Raw genomic sequence first — 17,230 nt, forward strand, 5'->3', positions numbered from 1 at the left:
GAGTTCCATTATGATAGCTTTGGGGCGGCGACACAAAAAGCCCTCTTCCCCAATGTTCTCTTACTTCTCTCTGGCAACTCAAGGAGAAGCTCATTGTTAGATCTCAAAGAAAAGCGCGATGAACTCTTAATCCCAATTAAATCATTGATATATTCCGGCGCAAGCCCGTGAATAGCTTTGAATGTAATTACTAGTATCTTAAATCTAATTCTAAATTGCACTGGCAGCCGGTAAAAACTGAAAAGCACAGGCGATATCTGATCAAAGCGGGAAACGTTGCAAATTAGGCGCGCGGCTGTGTTTTGAACACGCTGCAACTTAGCTGTGTTTGCGGCAAACCGTATCATAAACTATTGCAATAGTCGATTCTACTAGTATGCACTAACTTCTTCGTTGATTTAGTTGATAGATACTTTCTTATGCATGGAATGTTGTGCAGGTGAAAATAAGATGCCCTACAAATCTTATTGATTGTGTCCCCATACTAAGTTGCTGACCAAACCAGCAGCCCAAATTCTTGGCTTCTTCAGCTGGAGTAATCTGATGGTCACCAACAGCAAGAAAGCCTGCGCTGATCTTAGACAGTTGTTGTCTTGTTCAAATGAGTAAATACTCAGTCTTGTCGTCATGTAGCTTAAGCTGGTCAGTCAGCATCCATTGACGTGTGTCTTCTATACAGTGTTGCATTGCCATAACTGCGTGATCCCAAATGGCTTGTGAATCAGGTTTAAAAGAAAGATAAAGCTGAGAGTCATCTGCCTAGCAATGAATGTCGGGTAGATGTGCGTTTACAATCTCAAAAAGCTTGGTTTCGTAAATGATAAACAATACAGGACCGAGACAGGATCCCTGAAGGACAGCATTCTGCAAGGAAAAATGGTCAAAGAGGATCCCATTGACCGGGATGCGTTGACTTCTGTTCCTTAAGTCCACCAGGTTGCTCGAAAAAAAAAAACTTGCTGACCAGAAATCACCCTTCCCCCCACCCCCCCCCCCCCCCCCTCTTCAAGAGTTAAATAGTCGGTCCTTAAAGTGCTTGAATTTTATAATTACTATACCCCATGAAATTCTATTGTTCTCTGTCTGCATTAAATCAACGATTGTAGTATTTAATATGGCAAAACAACTGTAAATAAATAAGCATGCTGCAATATTAAAAATATTGCAGTCTGCAGGCTGCAATATTAAAAATATTGCAGTGTGCAGGCTACAATTATTTAAAATATTGCAGCCTGTTTTAGGAAATTTAATGTATAAAGTGCTCAAAAACTGATAGCTTACATGAAATGTATATTGTTGTTTGCTCAGTCTTGTCGTCACTTAGCTTAAGCTGGTCAGTCAGCATCCATTGACGTATGTCTTCTATACAGTGTTGCATTGCCATAACTGCGTGATCCCGAATGGCTTGTGAATCAGGTTTAAAAGAAAGATAAAGCTGAGAGTCATCTGCCTAGCAATGAATGTCGGGTAGATGTGCGTTTACAATCTCAAAAAGCTTGGTTTCGTAAATGATAAACAATACAGGACCGAGACAGGATCCCTGAAGGACAGCATTCTGCAAGGAAAAATGGTCAAAGAGGATCCCATTGACCGGGATGCGTTGACTTCTGTTCCTTAAGTCCACCAGGTTGCTCGAAAAAAAAAAACTTGCTGACCAGAAATCACCCTTCCCCCACCCCCCCCCCCCCCCCCTCTTCAAGAGTTAAATAGTCGGTCCTTAAAGTGCTTGAATTTTATAATTACTATACCCCATGAAATTCTATTGTTCTCTGTCTGCATTAAATCAACGATTGTAGTATTTAATATGGCAAAACAACTGTAAATAAATAAGCATGCTGCAATATTAAAAATATTGCAGTCTGCAGGCTGCAATATCAAAAATATTGCAGTCTGCAGGCTACAATTATTTAAAATATTGCAGCCTGTTTTAGGAAATTTAATGTATAAAGTGCTCAAAAACTGATAGCTTACATGAAATGTATATTGTTGTTTGCTCAGTCTTGTCGTCACTTAGCTTAAGCTGGTCAGTCAGCATCCAGTGACGTATGTCTTCTATACAGTGTTGCATTGCCATAACTGCCTGATCCCGACTTGCTTGTGAATCAGGTTTAAAAGACAGATAAAGCTGAGAGTCATCTGCGTAGCAATGAATGTCGGGTAGATGTGCGTTTACAATCTCAAAAAGCTTGGTTTCGTAAATGATAAACAATACAGGACCGAGACAGGATCCCTGAAGGACACCATACTGCAAGGAAAAATGGTCCAAGAGGGTATCGAAGGCCGCGCTTAAATATGACCCTTGTTCATATTCATAAGAAAATGATATGCACACACAGATTTATTTTATCGGCGCCACACACGCCCGCACTAAATACATTTTCCTACACTGAATAAATTTCCATGTGTTGTGGAGCAAGGGTTATATGTTTACACTTGCCCCTAATTTATGCACACGCTTCGCCTTCTCATCTCGTGTAGGTACGTGACTGGCATCTCATTAACCTAACCCTAATTTATGCGAAGCATGTGTTTCACGTGTTAGGGTTATTTTGCGTTGCGTCATGCCCCAACTTGCCCTTAATTTATACACGCCCCCTTCTTTTGTCTTTTTTATTGATGACGTCATTTGATGACTACCTGTCAAAATGGATCCATACTACTACTGTGAAGGGACGAAATTAACTGTAAAATTAGGGGGGCTTGCACATGGATTTTCATCAATTTCTTCTTGTTCTGATTCTGAAACTTGTTCCTGTAAATCCTCACCCTCATCTTCCTCTCCAGAGTTCGAATGACCCTCCAATATCGATAGCCTTTTCATTTCAGCGGCGCAAGAAATTCTTTCTGTTCCTTCGGCAGTCGTTACTCAGTTTTCTAGTGCGCGGCTTTCGGTTCGATCCTCGGTGACTTCAACGTCTGTTTCCACTTTCCTCTGACCCGTGTAGCTATAGCTTTAAATATCCGTGAAACGGAGCACTGACAGAGGGAGAGGGGTAAAAGACGCACCGTCGGCTTCCATTGATACCAGTTTCGTAACTGAAGCTTGAACTACCGACGTTAAATAATGTGACTTTACCTATACTTTACCTTTATGCGATTCAAATCCAACAAGGGGCATGTGAGGCAAGTTGTCGGTCGCGCTAGACATTTTAGGTCGAACAAGGGAGCTTGAAGATAAAACGGACATCGAAGGGTTTACCGAGAAATCCCATATTATAAGGATGTCCCGTTCGGTGAAACCTTCTTCAACTTCTTCGGGATGAATCTGAAAAACAAGTGGGATAAATAAGCTATTATAATCATCTTCCAAAATATTTTCAGAGTGTCAAAATTGTAGCCAAAGGCGCTCGCTGGAATAGTAGGACTGTATTAATTTTGTATTTACCTAAAAGCTAACACTTGATTTGACTTCAATAACACAAGAAGAAACAACGTCCTTCAACTTTGTCAAAACTTAGTCGCTTCTTGAATTGGTAAAACAACCATTCGTCGTTCGGCTTGCGAACCTGGGAATCTAACGTGCCCAAACACTCCATTCAGCTTTAAAAACGGTAAACTTGGAATGGCGAACGAAAAATTGAAACTTAAGTCCATACAGTGTAAATACAGAAGGTTGCATTCGCAAAAGACTTCGACTTGCCACGGTTGTTCTTCGAACGTGTCCACGTTCAAACTGACTTGATCACAATTCTTGAAGTAAAGTACGATCATCGGAGTGAGTGTATGTAGTCCTGAAAAGGACTGTTTCAGATGACATTGACCGACGTTTCGACAACCTGGAAATCTAGTAGATGTCATTGCTCAAGTTGACCAGTGACATCTTCGACCGAAGTTTTTGTAGTATCTACTGACGTTACACAAATCACTTGACTCTGAAGATGACTTCCGCTCAGGTTGTTGTTGTCGAGACGTCAGTCAATGTCATCTCAAACAGTCCTTCTCAGGACTACACTCACCCTGACGATCCTACTTTACTTACTTATGATATGACTCCTGGGTTCAAACCATTTACGATTTGACTTGATCATGCGGGTCCGAAAAGTTGATTAGACGATACGGAGCGGTGCATTGTGGGATACAGAAATTCCCCCATTTCTCCCAAGCTGCCATTTCTTTGTTTGTTTCGAGGAGAGTAAAACCTCAAGACGGTTTGGTCTGTCGCTCTGGATATCGATCCACTCATTGTACAGTGATCGCCACCACCTATGACTACTTCTTAAACTCGAACAATTTATATTTTCTTTGAATCCTAGAAGAACCTCTTTTTGGAATGTTTCTAATCTCCCAAATTTCTTGCGTGTTTTAACTCGAGCAGCACAATCAACTGGTTTGTTTGCCCCCCCCGGCGATCCCAAAAATCTTTGCAAAAGTAGGAGAAAAACGAAAGGGCATGGGAACCGGCAACTCAAAAAAAAAGAAAAAAAAAAAAAGGCTCTCCTTGCTTATTTCTGAGGATTCTTGTCTTGTGTACTTAACCGCCGCTCCAAGCGAGTTTAAGGGGCTTTTAGTTTTGCTTCTCCACAAATAGTTTTCTTTTAGAGTTTGATTTTATTTATGAAATTTACGGTGGTAGGTCCGTGCGGCCGCTTCTCCGATCTTTCCTAGCTTCCGAGGATACACAGCAGTGTAAGTTAGATCAGAAATGTGTTTTCAATGAATTATTATGATTATATTAACTTGCATTCAGTTAGAATTTATATCTGTACTCAAGAATAAAGAACCGCTGAACATATTTGGTTATTTCAGGAATCCGTTGATTATTGCTGTTTGCGGTTGTGTTTTCCGCCTGATTAGTTCTTTTCTTTGCAGCACACGGTTTCTACGTTTTCAAACAAAGCAAACTTTCAGGATTTTGAAATGGCTTACCACAAACAAAATGCATTAGAATGCCAAAACAAAACTTTAAGCGACTTTAGCAAGAAAGAGTGCGATTGAGACACCACGAAGACCTACTCGACTGCACAGAGTCAGTCCATGATTTCAGTGGCGTCACTATTTTACACGCCCTCATTTCGCGTTGCTTGGCTTCATCATGGATGTTCAACAGCTTTTCAAGATTCTTAAAAAAGAAGCAGAATGCCCATTGTGCATAGAGACTGTCAAAAATCCCAAGACATTACCTTGTCTTCACTCATTCTGCCTGGAGTGTCTCGACAAACTTGCAAACTTCGCAATAAGACAGGTAAAAACATCAATCAGATGTCCGGTTTGCCAGACTTCATTCCAAATTCCTGAAACAGAAACCTTTGTTGAGTTGCCTTCATCTTTTCATCTTAACCGATTAGTGGATGTTCTCGCTCTAGAAGATGGCAGCGTACAGTCTCAAAGATGCAACAGTTGTGACGAGAGCAACACGGCAACATGTTACTGTTTCGTATGCCAGAATTTTTTGTGTGCATCTTGTTTTGAATCTCACCAACGCTTGAAGGTAACAAGGGGTCATCGCACTGTTTTGATCGACAAACTGCAAGTGCAAGATGTGCAAGATTTGATCCACAGACCCGTGATGTGTTCACAGCAATATCATGAAGATCAACCCCTGGAATTTTATTGCGAAGACTGTAAAGTTCTGATTTGCCTTAAGTGCAGTTTGGTGAGACATAATCGACACACCATGACAGAAACTCAGAAAGCTGCACAAGAACAAAAGATGCAAATAGCCGACGCTGTGGCCAAAGTGAAAGCGGAAATTGTCAGGTATGAGAGTGAAATTAAGAAACAAACTGACCTAAAAAACAAAAGCAAAATGGAAATCTTGAACGAAGAAAAGAAAATGACAGACACTGTGGAAAAATTGATTCGTGATTTGAGAGAACACGAAAGGAAAATGAAGGACAAATTTCGCGAAATTTATGAAGCGGAACAAAAACATCACGCAACGCGACTGGAAAACTTCGAGCTGGTTCTCACCCAACTGAAAAACTGCGTTGAAGAAGGTCAGGCTATCGTGGAAAGAAACTTGAGCGTCGAAATTCTGCAAACAAATCACGCCATCCTTGGACGCTGCAGCGAACAGTTAAATGCAAGAAAACCTGATCTCTACAGGTCGCCACATTTATATTACTTTGTGGAAAAGAAATTGGATCTTATGGATCGAGTTGTTGTCACCAAGACTAATTCCTCAAAGTGCTTAGCTGAAGGTCAAGACAGCAAGGATGTAAAGGAAAGAAAAGAGACATATTTTGTAATTGTTACAAAGGATTCAGAGGGATTGCAATGTTATCAACAAGATGATAAAATCAGAGTCGACATATTGACTCCAGAAGGTGATCAAGTGAAAATAGACATTAAAGACACCAAAGACGGTAAATACACAGTGACATACGCACCACAGTGTGCCGGACAACATAGAATAGAGATCCTCGTGAATGGGCAGCCGCTGACTGGTAGTCCTTGGATTGTGCAGGTTCACCAGCATCAGTATCAATTTGCCTTTCAGTTTGGACCAGCAGGGGAGGAAAGAGGAGACTTTTATGCCATTTGCGATATTGATGTCAGTCCGAAAACGGGAGCGATTGCTGTTCTAGATTATCTGGATGGAAGAATTCAACTGTTTAGCTCTAAAGGAAAGTTTCGAAGGGAGATAAGCCTTGCCGGTCACGGTGAGCCTTCGTCCTTTGCATTTACAGGCTCTGGTGATCTGCTAACTTTATTTCCGAGCAGCCGCAATAAGCTTTGTCTATTCAGTGAGAAAGGTCATTTCATCAAACACATCAATGATGAACATCTTGAATCAGCAAATTGCGTTTCTATTCCGAGTGATGGTCGTATAATCATAACTGACAGATCCTTCAACAAAATCAAGGTCCTCTCCCCTGACGGGAATGACTTGCTCCAGTCTTTCAGCGCCCCAGACTGTGATGTATTTCCATCCTACGCTATTTGTCACCAGGACAAATTCTTTGTTTCTTATTTCTTTGCTAATTGTGTGAAGGTATTTGACAAAACAGGGGTGTATTTACATGACATTGGCTGTAAGGGGTCCAATGATGGCCAGTTTGATGGTCTTGGCAAATTCGTTATTGACAAATACAACCGACTGATTGTGTGTGATAGCAAAAACAAAAGACTGCAACTCTTCACCCTGGGCGGCAAGTTTTTGAGTAAATTAAAGAGACAGCATTTGGAAAATGGATCTCCTTGTGCTGTTGCTATCAATAATGATGGCAGTCTCTTTGTAGGCGACAGTGTAAGGGAATGCATTTATGTTTTTTATTGGTAGAAATAAATATAGGATCAAGAAACACTGACTCCACCTCTGTTTTGTCAGTCTGAGTGCTAGCCTTGCGAAATACTGACTGCAGTTGACATTCTGGCTCACTTTCGTCGAAAAAATTGTTTTCCATTGTGTGTTGCTTTTGTAATTTTGATTGCAAGAAATCAGGAGACGATGACTGACCTGCTTCGTTCCACTGTGATCGTTGCTGTAGAGAGCTGTTGAGGCGGCTTCCTCTGACAAATTCAATATACATGAAGAAAAACATGTATTCAGATAAACTACTTGCATATCTTTTGGACATGTAATCTATGTTGTTACCACTCAGGTGCGGATCTAGCATTTTTTGAAAGTGGGGGCCGAATAAGAATACTAATCAGCGCGCGTTAGCGTGCCTCGGTAGCGCCTTAGGCGCTACATTCTAGGGGGGTCTGGGGGCATGCCCCCCCAGAAAATTTTGAAAATTTGGGTACTCTGGTGCAATCTGGAAAGTAAAATATCAGGATTCCATATTGAATAAAATTATAAGTTGTGGTTATAATGATGCATGGTTAGTGACTCTTCGCTCCAAAGTCACAACAGCCTTGGAAGAAACAAATGAAGTGTCTGTATACCACAAATGCGCAGGATGGTGATCTTTACGTCTGCTTTCTTAGCCATTTTCTGAATCTTTTCATGCACTGAATGCGCAAACACTGTTTTAGCATGCTTGCGTATATCTGCCAGCTGATCTTTCACCACGTTAATATGCATGTATGCCTCAATAACATCCAATGTCGAACCCTGTAACGAACGGCTAAGTCCCAATAAACACAGGGTTCTAGCTTGATTTGATGGAACAGCTCATAAGCACGTACGTGTCACAATGTTATTCTCATTGTACCTAACCAAAATATACATAATTATATATATAGACAATAAGATTTTACGTTGTTACAGTCTCTGTAAAATAGGTTGACTGTAGACAAGTAATTCTCATCCAGTCTTCTTCGTAATTTCAAAAGGATAACATTAACGCCGGTAACATTGAAAGCTTTTTCGCACAACTTTGGTCATACTATTAGCAAAAAATCATGCTTTAGCTAAAAAAATCAAAAGCTCCAACAGACTGCTTACAAAATTATAAAATTATTGTATATTTTGACAAAAAATAAATCTCCGACGAACTGAAAGGGGCGGCCGCGGCCCCCTCGGCCTCCCCCCTAAATCCGTCCTTGCCACTGACCGGCTCTTCTTCGCTGTCATTAGTGCTGCAGGCAGCTTATGAGGAAGTCTCTCCCAGCAATAACTTCCGAATCTGTGCGAATAAGAATACGTTATGTTATGTTATGTTTATGTTATATTTTGGGTTTATCTTTCCTATAAAGGAGTCAACAACAGCAACAGCAACAACACTTTATTCACTCGTGTACAAGCTTAAATATATATACATATGAAAAGAACTAGAATAGTGTACAAATATTTAGTCTGGAGGCTAATTAAATGAGTAGTTTTCGAGTTGGCCCCCAGTTACTTTAAGTTACCCATAACAAAAGATGGAGAACAGAATAAATAAATAAATAAATAAATAAATGTAGAACAGAGGAGCGGAGGATTTTAGGACAAAGTGTCAGAATGTTGCTCTGACAGCAGATAATGTTTTAATTTTTTTGAAAAAATGAAGGCATTTAGGTTTTTTAAGTCTACTGGGATATCACCCCATCCTCTCTCATGGGGATGATCTTATTTGTTAAATTCTAGTACAGTTTATGACCATTTCACTACCATTGATGGATCCCATGGATTTACATTGCTAAAAATTGCGCAAATTTTAGATTCAATTCCTCGACAACCATGGTGATTGCAAAATAATTCCAATTTAAAACAGTGTACCCGGAAGAAATTCAGTCTAAAACTACAGAACGCGATAGGTTTATATTGCATTTTATCTCAAAAAGTATAGACCGAATGCATATATGGCGGCCAAGAGAATATTCTTTTGTTTATGTGCTAATCAGACTCACTAGCCTCGTTTGCATGGACAAAATACAAAAGAAATGTTGCTTGAGAGCGAGGCTAGTGAGTCTCATTAGCACATAAACAAAATATTACTTTTTTGACCGCCATTTATGCAATCGGTCTATGTTAACTCTTGTCTTGTTTTGTTTTGTCTTGTTTTTCTTCTTTTAACTTGCTAGAAATTTTGCACTTGAATGATTTAAAAAACAGCAGAGCCGCTTCTCACTGTGCTAAGTGACCGTTCTATTTGCCTTTGACACACGTCTATCTTATATAAAGAATTATATGCTTCTTCAAGTTACATCAAGTATATTCACAGGCTCCCCAGTCGTAAAATTTAAAGCTTACGTAATAACATGATCCGCGTTAGTTTGTGGTTCATGCGAGGCATGCAGCGAACAAAAGATTCAAATCGGTACAAAATAATGACTTCTTAGCTTTATTCTATTATTTGGGTTTATGATCGATGATCATGATAATACCAAACTTGCTTTTTCACGAGAGGTTAGAGAGTGCAGATGTGATAGTAAAATTGTACTTGAATAATTAAAGGCTAGAGCTTTTCATTATCCTTACTATGCTAAAGAGTACGCTCTGTCAGTATTTACCACGATGGCGCTGAAAAAGCAGACGAACGAAAAATGAAAACTTGCTACAGTTCTCGCTATGCACAGAATACCCAAGATTTGAAATTGTATTCTCCTAATTTCTAACGCAATTACAGTTTATTTGTATTTTGTAAACATTACTGCACTTTTTTATTTACATGTACATGATATTCTCAGTAAATAGTGTGAAATAAAATAAACCTGAGCCTGAACTTGTGTAACTTTTAGACATCTTCTGACGACCTGGGGCGAGGTCGTCAATTTAAAATATATCTTAAAGTGTAACTTTTAAAGTGCCTATCATCTCAACAAACTTATCACTTTATTTATTCTCTGGGATCGTCCCAAATATATTGTATATATTGTTTTCAGAACCTTTTTGATGAAAACTTAGTTTTTCATTCGCCTTGCGGAAAGACGGGAAAAGTGGTGATAGTTTGATCAACGATCGAGCAGTAAGAAGGAATGGGTTCGATGCCGACTTCAAACAACCATCACAATCCAAAGCAGTCGGTGACGTCAACACGGGATTAAATCCATTCCTTTTACTTGCACGGCCGTAAATCAAATTACCTTTTAAGAGCTCTTAAGACAGTCACTTTGACGGAGAGAGTTTAACGAACCAAAGAATTAGTGTTAGACGAGTGCAGAGAAGTACAGTGTGAACCGGAAAGGATTTTTCGAGGTGATAGTGAGGCACTTTTGGTGACTTGTAATCCACCTGCGTATTAGTCCTAATAATAGATATGGGCCAAACAAAGGGTCAGAGAAAAGCTCTAACCAATGTTTGTAAAATTAGTATTCCTTTTCATTATACTTGCAGGATCTTATTTGCAAAGATTCCAGCCAGGCTGATCATTATGTTGGTTGAGACAGAACACAACACAGGAGGGGTTCACCCCATAACTTTTTCGCAAACGTTACACAGACTGCCTACTACTTACTTATCATTGGAAAAGACTACAACGTTCGCACGTTGGAAGATGTCATTACTGAAAAGGCAGCGCTTTAGCCTGCAGTACAGGAGTCTTATGGAGTCGCCATGTTGGATGGATGTTGGGAGAGTATGGGACGAGCTTTCGCTTTTGAACTACCCTCTTGGTCACAATTTATTCCTCTCCCCAAACTTCCTCTGTTTCAGAAATTCAAGATGTTGGTTAAAAAATCCGGGGAAGATGATGCTTGGCCCGTGACCACGAAAATACGCCTTCCAAGGCTCGTCTAATGCATCCAAGGACATACTAGACACGAAGACTGGCAAAAAAAAAAAACAAAAAAAAAAAAAAAACTATACAAGTAAAAAAAAAAACAGATATTGTTTGTTTCCACTTAGTTAATCTTTTATTGGAACTGTTTGACAAATAAAACCAAAAAATTAAACAATGAACAATACTATTGAACTAAGGAAATCCTGGGGTTGTTATTTAGATTTCAAGTTCATTAAGATACCCGTAGAGTTAACGTGCGGGAATTGGTAACGATTCTTTACAAAGATGGCGGCCGCGGCGGCACATAAATCAATTCGGGAACGCTTTCTTTACAGTTCAAATTTAAATTTGGCAAAAATATCACAACAGACTTGCAATAACATTTCCAAGGAGTCACAGAACTCACATTTCTACTTAAAACGTCATGAAAACTTACTTGTTTCTCCGTCATGTCTTCTCTCAAGCTACTCGTAATTCTTCAACGGGTAAACTGGTGTCTAAGAGTGATGACGTCATCGCAAAGTGAAAAAAAACGTGACGCTACCTGATACCCGTACACCGATTTCGGGACATCTAAAGGTCTCTATTGTCAAAATACTGTCCCTCCATTTTACTCAACTTGCCCCCGAGGTGAAGACAAAAGGATGTTACAAGTCAATTTTGCCCAAATAATAGCCGTAATTCTTAAATTAAAGGCATGAGTTTCTAGTGACATTTATTAAAATTATAGAAACGATCACAGAACGAACTGGCAAACAAATATTTTGTCTTCACTTTTATCACCTCTTATGAAAAACAGTAACGCGTCCGATGACTGAGTCAGCTACTATGAGACTGTCATCATTGCTTATAGCAACGTAAAAAGGAAAGCTATTATCGAAATACTGTCCCTTCAATTTACTCAAAAACTTGCCGCTCAGGGTGAAGAGCTGCAGCCTTTGGTTACGTGCATCACACACAATGAGTCGGTTGTACTTGTCAATAACGAGTCTATCAGGAAAATTAAACTGGCCATCATTGGAACCCTCACAGCCAATGTCACGTAAATACACTCCTGTTTTGTCAAATACCTTGACACAAGCAGCATAGGAATAAGAAACAAAGAATTTGTCCTTGTGATAAATAGCGCAGAATGGGAGATTACGATGGTCTCGGGCACTGAAGGACTGGAGCAAGTCATTCCCATCAGGGGAGAGGACCTTGATTTTCTTGTCCCCATAGTCAGGTATGATTAAACGACCATCACTCGCAATGGAAAGGTGACTTGGTTGATCAAGATGTTTATCATTGATGTGTTTGATGAACTGACCCTCTTCACTGAATAAACGAAGCTTCTTGTCCCTTTTCGGAACTAAAGTCAGCAGCTCACCAGAGTCTGTAAATGCCACGGAATAAGGTACACCATGAAGTCTTATCTCACTTCGAAACTTTACATCTGAGCTCAAGAGTTGAATTCTTTGATTCCACTGTTCTGCAACAGCAATCGTTCCCGTTTTATCACTCACATCGATATCGCTAATGTCAGCAAATTCTCCTCGTCCCTTCCCACTCGATCCAAACTGAAAGGCAAATTGATATTGATGCTGATGAACCTGCACAATCCAAGGACTACAAGTCAGCGGCTGTCCATTCACAAGGATGTCTACTCTATGTTGTCCAGCAAATTGTGGTGTGTACGTCACTGTGTATTTGCCATCTTTGGTGTCTTTAATGTCTGTCAGTCTAAGTTGATCACCTTGTGGAGTCAATATGTCAACTCTGATTTCATCATCTTGTTGATAACATTGCAATCCCTCTGAATCCTTTGTAACAATAACGAAATATTTCTCCTTTCTTTCCCCTTCTTCATTGCTGTCTTGACCTTCAGCTAAGCACTTTAAGGGATCAGTCTTGGTAACAACAACTCGATCCATAAGATCGAATTTCTTTTCCACCAAGTAATGTAAATGTGGCGACTTGTAAAGATCGGGTTTTCTTGCTTGAAACAGTTCGTTGCAGCGTTCCAGGATGGCGTGATTTGTTTGTAGAATTTCGACGCTGAAGTTTCTTTCTAAGATACTCTGACAGCGTTCCACGCAGCTTTTCAGTTGGATGGCCACCAGCTCGAAGTTTTCCAGTCGCGTTGCGTGATGTTTTTGTTCCACTTCATAAATTTCGCGAAACTTCTCCTTCATTTTCCTCTCGTGTTCTCGCAAATCACGAATCAATTTTTCCACAGTGTCTGTCATTTTCTTTTCTTCGTTCAAAATTTCCATTTTGTTTTTGCTTTTTAGGTCAGTTTGTTTCTTAATTTCACTCTCATACCTGACAATTTCCGACTTTACTTTCGCCACAGCTTCGGCCATTTGCATCTTTTGTTCTTTTGCAGCTTTCTGTGTGTCTGTCATGGTGTGTCGATTATGACTCACTACAGTGCATTTGTGGCATATCAGAACTTTACAGTCTTCGCAGTAAAATTCGAGGGGTTGATCTTCATGATACTGCTGTGAACACATCACGGGTCTGCGGATCAAATGTTGCACATCTTGAGCTTGCAGTTTGTCGATCAAAACATTGCGATGACCCCTTGAGGCCTTCAACCGTTGGTGAGCTTCAAAGCAAGATGCGCACAGAAAATTCTGACACACGAAACAGTAACATGTTGCAGTGTTGTTCTCGTCGCAACTGTTGCATCTTTGAGACTGTACGCTGCCATCTTCTAGAGCGAGAACATCCACCAATCGGTTGAGATGAAACGATGAAGGCAACTTGTCGAAGGTGTCTGTTTCGGGAATTGGGAATAAAGTCTGGCAAACCGGACACCTGATTGTCGCTTTTAGCTGTCTCCTTGCAAAGTTTGCATGTCTGTCGAGACACTCCAGGCAAAATGAGTGAAGACATGGTAGTGTCTTGGGATTTTTGACTGTCTCTATGCACAATGGGCATTCTGCTTCCTTCCTAAGATTCTTGAATAGCTGTTGAACATCCATGATGAAGCCAAACAGGGCAAAAATGTGGGTGTGTGAAAAATAGTGACGTCACTGAAATCACGAGACCGTGTCCAGTCTAGGGGAATCTCGTGGTTTCTCAAGGTCACTCTTTGTCGCTGGAGTCACAGGAGATTTTTAGTGACATTCTAGTCATTCTAATGCACTTTAGCACTTACTGACCCATTTCAAAATCGCAAAAAGGGGCATTATTACTGTAAGGAATGATGCTATTTATGTCGTCGACTTTGACCTCCTCGTGCAATAGATGCATTCAGCCAGAAAAATGAGCCAATCATAGATAAGGGCGGAGTAAGGATAGGTCTAGTTAAGGGATTGCAATCTTCGTGACTGGCGCTCTTAGCTGTTCCTTCACGGACTAAACTTGGATTATCAAGATTTTTCAGGCAAGTTGTGTGCTGCTTAAGTTCTTTTTTAGAGGGCTTTATTCTCCCTAAACGTTTGGCATGGCTCCACCTCGGGTAGTGATTCTTGGCCACTCCTTTATCCGCCGTTTAAAGGACTTTATTGCCTCTCATCCCGACCTTAACGCCAATTTTCTCATTGCCGAAGCCTGCGAAATTAAATGGCATGGTGTTGGCGGTAGAACTATTGCAAAGGCACGTGCCTTTGATTTACCAATGATTGAGTCTTCTGCCCCAGATTGTCATTTTACAGCTGGAATCGAACGATCTCGTACACGCTGACCCGTTGTCAATAGAGGATTTAGTCACTTTGCTTCATGACCGCTTTCAGGTCAAACGTGTTTGCGTTTGCCAAACTGTTTATCGAGAATCGAGCCCTATGTATAATAAACAAGTACGCGATTTAGTCAAATACTTGAAGGTCCTGCTAGAGCCACTCCCGTACTCTTTTTATTGGAGGCACAGGGGTTTTTGGAATACCAAAGGTTCGCCTTTATTCCAGCGATGGCGTTCATTTAAACTCGCGCGGCCATTATCGACTTTTTAGGAGCCTCAGAGGGGCCGTTTTAAGATGCCTACATTCCCTACACAATGAGAGCATTTACGCAATCGCAATCTCTCATCATTGAAAAGATTTGCTATTTATTTGCTATTTGTTCGCCAGTTCCTTGCGGTTTGTGTTCACCAAGCCGATGAATACATAATTTTTAATGAATCAGCCTTCAGTTGGAATAACACGTTACTGACTTTTTGGCTGCAGCATTCCACGCTGTTCACAACTTCTTACATCATGTGCGGATATCCGCCTGATGGCACAATGTGCCCGATGTTATTTGTTATACCGGCTTTGGTTGCTTTTTACTGTGAGCTAATTACAAAAGCCATACGGATGTACAATCCTTTCGACCACCGAGTAGGTTAGGTGTGTCCAATGCACTCGGCTGCTGTTTTTTCTCACACCGCTATGGAACTCGGCTTTTTGTTACGTTTTTGCGCTAGCACACACGCTCTCGCTGTTGTCATTTTTTATTCAGGTCATTTTACAATACGCCCCTCTGAGGAATTTCCCGCTCCGATTCATTTTTCCGATAGCCCAGCTTATGAGTTTAACCAGATGCGGGCCATCTGTTGATTCTTAATTGACTTCTAATCAGTGTGGGTAACACTTGCACTCACGCTTCTTTTTCAATTAGCTTAGTTTATCTTTCCGGTAGCTTTTTTCACCATCAGCTATGCCTCCCAAGAAACGCACGTTGGGTACAAATTCTCGTCGCTCAAAGCGGTTACGTCCTTCTGAGCTCCCTGAAGTGGCTCCTACAACGCCCTCCGTGGCTTCATCTGCAACTCCTCAAGCCAATAACGACTCTGGGCTTATGCAAGTGAATGTCGAGGCTCTGGCAACTACAATTTCTGTGGCCGTCACTGAAGCCGTGAATGCTGCCCTAGCGAATCGCCGTTCCAGCACCAATGACGAGTTAACCCCAGTTCCTTCCACGTCAATTGTGCACCCAAATGATCAGGCGGTGGACGACGAGGTAACGGCGCTCACGGGAGTCTCAGGTACGCTTGAATCTTGCACCTTGTCTGGGACCGAAGATGGACCCCGCCAATTATTTACCAGCATCGCCATTTCCCTGGGATCACGCGTGAGTGCTAAGATCAAAGCCAAGATTTGGCAAAGCGAATATGTAGACTTTGGGGCTCTGTTAGGCGTTGGGCCCCCGACTGAAAAGTTCGCACTATCACTCTCGCCGGGGAATGCTATTTCCTCACAGAACCGTCTCCATCTAGAGCCCGTGCAGTCCTCTAAAAAGGCGCAGACCATTACCCAGTGGATAACTGCCTTCAATACTTTTGTAGCAATTTATGTAGAAAGGGTGCCCCAGGATGCTCCAAAATTAATGAAGTATTGTGAAGTAGTGCGCGATATTGCCTTTAAGTCGGGTGAGTGGCTTTTCTACGACGAGCAATTTCGTTTTCTGAGGCAGTCCGCCCCTGAACAACACCCATGGGATCAAATTCACTGGGAACTATGGCTCAGGGCGATGGTGAATTCCCGCGGGAAAATACCCGCTAACCAAACCCATGACAATCGACCCCGTTCTCTTTCACGCACCTTTCCCAAGGGTACTTGTTGGACATTTCATGATGCCGGGAAAACCTGTAGTGGCTGCAATTACGAGCATATCTGCTACAAATGCGGGGCAAAACACCCCGCAAGTCACTGTTCCGCGTCCGAGAACCACACTCGCCACGGTCCCCCTAAATCAGGAACATCCGTCGTCCTCAATTCTGCTCAGCTCACCGGTCACGTCCGTAAAGGTGGACTGATCGGCTTGAATTTTTGCTCCAGGATTATGTGTCTAATTTGGCTAGATATTTGGCCGTGGTCCATGGCTTTCGTTATGGATTTCGCATACAATTTATTGGCAACCGCGCCCCGTTCGAGTCTCCTAATCTGAAAAGCGCCCTACAAAACACGGATTTGGTCCTGTCTAAATTGCAAAAGGAAATTGATGCTGGCAGGATTGTTGGACCTTTAACCAACGCTCCCTTTCCTGATTTTCGCTCCTCGCCCATTGGCATAGTTCCCAAAAAGACACCAAACGAGGTTCGCTTAATTCAACACTTATCCTGTCCCTCGGGTTTTTCGGTTAATGATAACATTCCCGACGACTGTTCTACTGTTCATTACGCCACCATAAATCAGGCAGTGAAAATTGTTCAGCGTTTGGGGGTTGGCTGCTTCATGGCAAAAACCGACATAAAATCGGCCTTTCGTATCATCCCTATACATCCTCAAGACTAT

General features: G+C 41.3%; 2 protein-coding genes across 2 annotated transcripts; one reads left to right on the forward strand and one right to left on the reverse strand.

Annotated features, from left to right (window-relative positions):
• The first annotated feature begins 4,857 nt into the window (after nt 1-4,857).
• On the forward strand, nt 4,858-7,625 carry LOC138023908 (E3 ubiquitin-protein ligase TRIM71-like). The gene has a single exon (XM_068870992.1). The coding sequence runs from the start codon at nt 5,033-5,035 to the stop codon at nt 7,220-7,222; it is 2,190 nt and encodes a 729-aa protein (XP_068727093.1). The 5' UTR covers nt 4,858-5,032; the 3' UTR covers nt 7,223-7,625.
• Nucleotides 7,626-10,745: 3,120 nt separating this feature from the next.
• On the reverse strand, nt 10,746-13,999 carry LOC138024039 (E3 ubiquitin-protein ligase TRIM71-like). The gene has a single exon (XM_068871130.1). The coding sequence runs from the start codon at nt 13,997-13,999 to the stop codon at nt 11,810-11,812; it is 2,190 nt and encodes a 729-aa protein (XP_068727231.1). The 3' UTR covers nt 10,746-11,809.
• Nucleotides 14,000-17,230: the final 3,231 nt, after the last annotated feature.

This window comes from Montipora capricornis, chromosome 11, assembly GCF_036669925.1.
Source record: "Montipora capricornis isolate CH-2021 chromosome 11, ASM3666992v2, whole genome shotgun sequence".
Classification (NCBI taxonomy): domain Eukaryota; kingdom Metazoa; phylum Cnidaria; class Anthozoa; order Scleractinia; family Acroporidae; genus Montipora; species Montipora capricornis.